Source organism: Varroa destructor, unplaced genomic scaffold (assembly GCF_002443255.2).
Source record: "Varroa destructor unplaced genomic scaffold, Vdes_3.0 BEIS01000004.1, whole genome shotgun sequence".
Lineage (NCBI taxonomy): Eukaryota > Metazoa > Arthropoda > Arachnida > Mesostigmata > Varroidae > Varroa > Varroa destructor.
The window spans coordinates 29,281,752-29,285,274 of NW_019211457.1; the positions used below are offsets into that span (position 1 = coordinate 29,281,752).

The window sequence follows — 3,523 nt, forward strand, 5'->3', positions numbered from 1 at the left end:
TATATATATATAATTTTTGATCAGGTCTTTCGTTTTTCTTATATTATTATTATTACATATATTATTTTAGTGTGCATGGTCCTAGAATCATTCAGATCGCCTTGTGTCACAAATTTACTTACAATTTAAAGGATGAAACTGTAACGTAATGGGCTTGCTTCTTGTTAACACTACCATACCCTGCCTCGATTGATGAAGGAAACATACCACTGAAAGACGTTAGACAATAGATGATTTGCAACAGATTTATTGTGGGTTTTCAGTTAGTTAGTCGATTTAAGATACGGCGACGACTCGCAAAGCGAAAAAAGTAAGATTATTCGTTCCGTCGGTACAGATAAAAATCTCTTTCTACGGTGATTTGAAGTTTTTCGAAGGCTACGCAACTGTATGGTGAACTAAAGAAAGCGCTATATTTTCGATGTAAACTTTCTGTGCGAGATCTTTACTCGTTTTTTTTTACATGATTTAACACAGATAGTTCAATGTCTTTTGAAACAAACAAGTTAGTGAAAAAAAAATGTTGCCTAAAAGGACGTCAAATTTTAGCGGAAGTTTCGAACCGCTGAAGGATATCCAAGACTGACTAAGCTTGCCGGTTCCTTTGGAAAAGCTTTTTCGGAATTTTAAACAAACTTAAAACTGAGAACATACGCTAGTATACTACTAGCGTGGACTATAGAAAAGAAAAACTGACAACAGCAAGTCGTTATCAAAGCTCATATTCTTATCAGATTTTAAACATGTCGTTATCACTTACCCTTGCAATATACAATGGGCAGCCGTAAGTAAAAACCTTCGGGTTATCAGTGATGCAGTACAGATGAACTGTGAACCGCGAACAATCCTTAGATTAATCAACCAAGGAAACCTTTCCTCCGGCGCTGGTTCTCTGTTGACAATTTGGCTTCGTAATGTCATCAATTGACCACAACCCGGTTCATTCAGCCTCATATCCTCAGATGAAATCACAGTCGGATCGGTTTCTTCCTGCTTAATGGCCAGGGTGGTTCCAGTATCATCCTTTGTTTGGCGACTTTCCATAACAGCTTCTTCGTTTAGTGGATGCTCATGCACAGTTGCACTCTGGCGTTGTCGCTGCACGGCGATAGCGTAAGGTCCTGACGTCCAGGATTCTTGATATACACTCTGCTTTGGCACGCTCCGCCACAATGTCTTATCACCGCCACCAATTCTAGTAGGTCCATGATAAGTTTCAGGGTCTTCTACAGACGCCTTTGTGATGAAAATATCCGCATCGCCTTTCGCATGGCCACCATCGATGCCTACGATTCGTTTCATGACTGTGTCCTCTCTGACGTTCTCTGGCCATGATTCCTGAAACGTACAAGCAGTGTCAAGCACCATTTTTACTTTTTTACTGTACCAGATCGCTAGATATAAATACATATATGTTTTGATTTAAGCAAGTATGATTAAATTACAAGCCTATCCATTCTTTAGTTAAAAAATATTATGCTGCAACTAAGCTGAACATCGGGCAAAACCATTTCCTCAATTACCGGTTTTTTCTGCCACCGAACGTGTGTACGAGGCTGTTGGAGTTCGAACAGATCATCTGAGTCGATTCCAATAGCAGGCGGTAGCCGCTTATGATAAATGGTCTCACCAATATGATGGATTGGCCGTCCGTGTGTTTCGTATGACCCGTCGATGTGCCGATAGGGTAATAGATACTTATATATCTGTTCACCTGTTACTGTTCCACTTTCATGTTTTTTCAGTTGCGTTGCAAACATTCGCTTCAACAAGATGCATAGTTCGTCCTCGCTCTTTAGAGCTTTCTCGGAATTCGTAACAATTATACTTCCACCTGCATGGATCTGAGATGGCTTTAGAACTGGAATATGTGTCCCACCTTTACTAACAATGACCTGTTTTGGGTTCTGGATCAAGTCGAAATCACTATGTATGGTTGGTCCCCTATCAGGGATAACTGGAATGACGGGGAATCGAGGCAGAGGTGTCGTTCGTTTCGAATGAATAATGTGTTCCTGTTGAACTGGCTGCCGAATCCTGATATGGCCAACTTCGATTTCTTCGGTTGAATGAGGACGATATATGGGTGGGGATCGAATAATCTGAATCTTTCCCTGATCGTGGATCGGACGGCGAAGACGTTCAGATTCAGTTGAAGAGGTTTGCTTAATCGTATTATGTATCGATTCCGAATCAACTGTCGCTTTACCAGGATTTGGATGGCAGGGAACACGAATCCTATTTTGAGTGCAGATGCGAATAGGTATTTTGGGTCGGCGTGTGATGATACTCCCGGGCTTCCTGGTTGTACTGCTAATGGCAATCATTTCATCTTCAGGAACTCCTACTGTTAAAAGGTGAGACAATTTTCGGACACGGCGACATTCACAGATCTCGGTTTCACCATTCAAGGGATCAAAATAGCTCTTGGCATAGGTTTCTGTGTAGTTATCTGATATTGGAGGAAAAGGTAGCTTTGGATGAAGAGGCCGATATGGCGATGATGCTTGTGCATTGAGTTCATCCAAACTAAATGCCTCCATTGTTCGTCCTTGGGGGCGTGTTTGAAGCTTATCGCTTTCTTCACTACGCTCAAAAAAAACATTTACTTCTGTCAAATTCTCGTTGGTCGCAACAGTGCTGGTAGCGGTTGCATCTTCAGCTTTCTGGTTTTCGTTATCGGCCGTTAACCTGATGTCCAGTTCGGTCTCGTGAGGCGCTTCAGCGTCAGATCGGGATGATAAATGAAGCGCGGACGGTGGCTGAAAAGTCGGATCGCCTCCAAGGTGGACCAGCGTAAAATTTCCATCGATATCAGTGTCATCCAAATCGGACCGCGTAACGTCGTCAAGTATGTGCGCTTCTTCAGGTACAGTGGAGGGTGACGAATCTGTTGATTCTATTTGATTCTTCTCCATTAAAATCTCTCCGTCCAGGCCCCTCTCGCAGGGTACCCAAGGAAGACAACGGGCATCTTCGCGACGATAAACAGCTTGCGCTCGTGCAATGTCGGCCTTGAGTACTCCGGCCACCAGGTATAGCTAAAAAGCGCAAGTAACAAAAGAAGCTTGTTATTCAACATAGCCGCAAATGGCTACGAATTCTCGATTATTCACCCAAACGTTTAAACGGAGCACGTATATATAATTGAAGTATACAAACGTGCGAAATATCGTCATCGTATTGTGTAATCGATTGACCACGCACCCCACACAACAAAGCGCTCCAGAGCATTTTGGCCTGACTCGACTTTGTCGACTGCGCTTATAAAGGCAGGAGTTCACCTTACGACGAATCACTATTGATAGGGCTATCAGAATTGCCCACTGGGCCCTGGCTGCGTTCGATCGAGTGGCAAAGATTTTTACCTTTTTTGCCCTCGTTTCTACTAAGCTACCATTGGCCTAGACGTCGCAATGGGTGACATTGGCGGCCAGCGCTTGTTACAGTTCGTCCAAGTCGTGTGCGTATAACTCCCGAGACGTCATACTATACACATTATGGTTCGATAGCTAGTCTTGAT

At 43.1% G+C, this 3,523-nt stretch overlaps 1 protein-coding gene across 2 annotated transcripts in view; it reads right to left on the reverse strand.

Moving 5' to 3' along the window:
- Positions 1-3,314, reverse strand: part of LOC111250398 (uncharacterized) — a 6,953-nt gene extending 3,639 nt beyond the window's left edge. For both annotated transcript variants that reach the window (XM_022805607.2, XM_022805606.2), the window contains exons 1-4: positions 3,208-3,314; positions 1,524-3,041; positions 761-1,338; positions 123-209 (exon numbers count right to left, since the gene is read on the reverse strand). In XM_022805607.2, the coding sequence (XP_022661342.1) occupies positions 123-209; positions 761-1,338; positions 1,524-3,041; positions 3,208-3,234 (2,210 nt within the window). In that variant the 5' untranslated portion in view covers positions 3,235-3,314. The remainder of the gene's footprint in view (positions 1-122; positions 210-760; positions 1,339-1,523; positions 3,042-3,207) is intronic.
- Between the last annotated feature and the right edge of the window lie 209 nt (positions 3,315-3,523).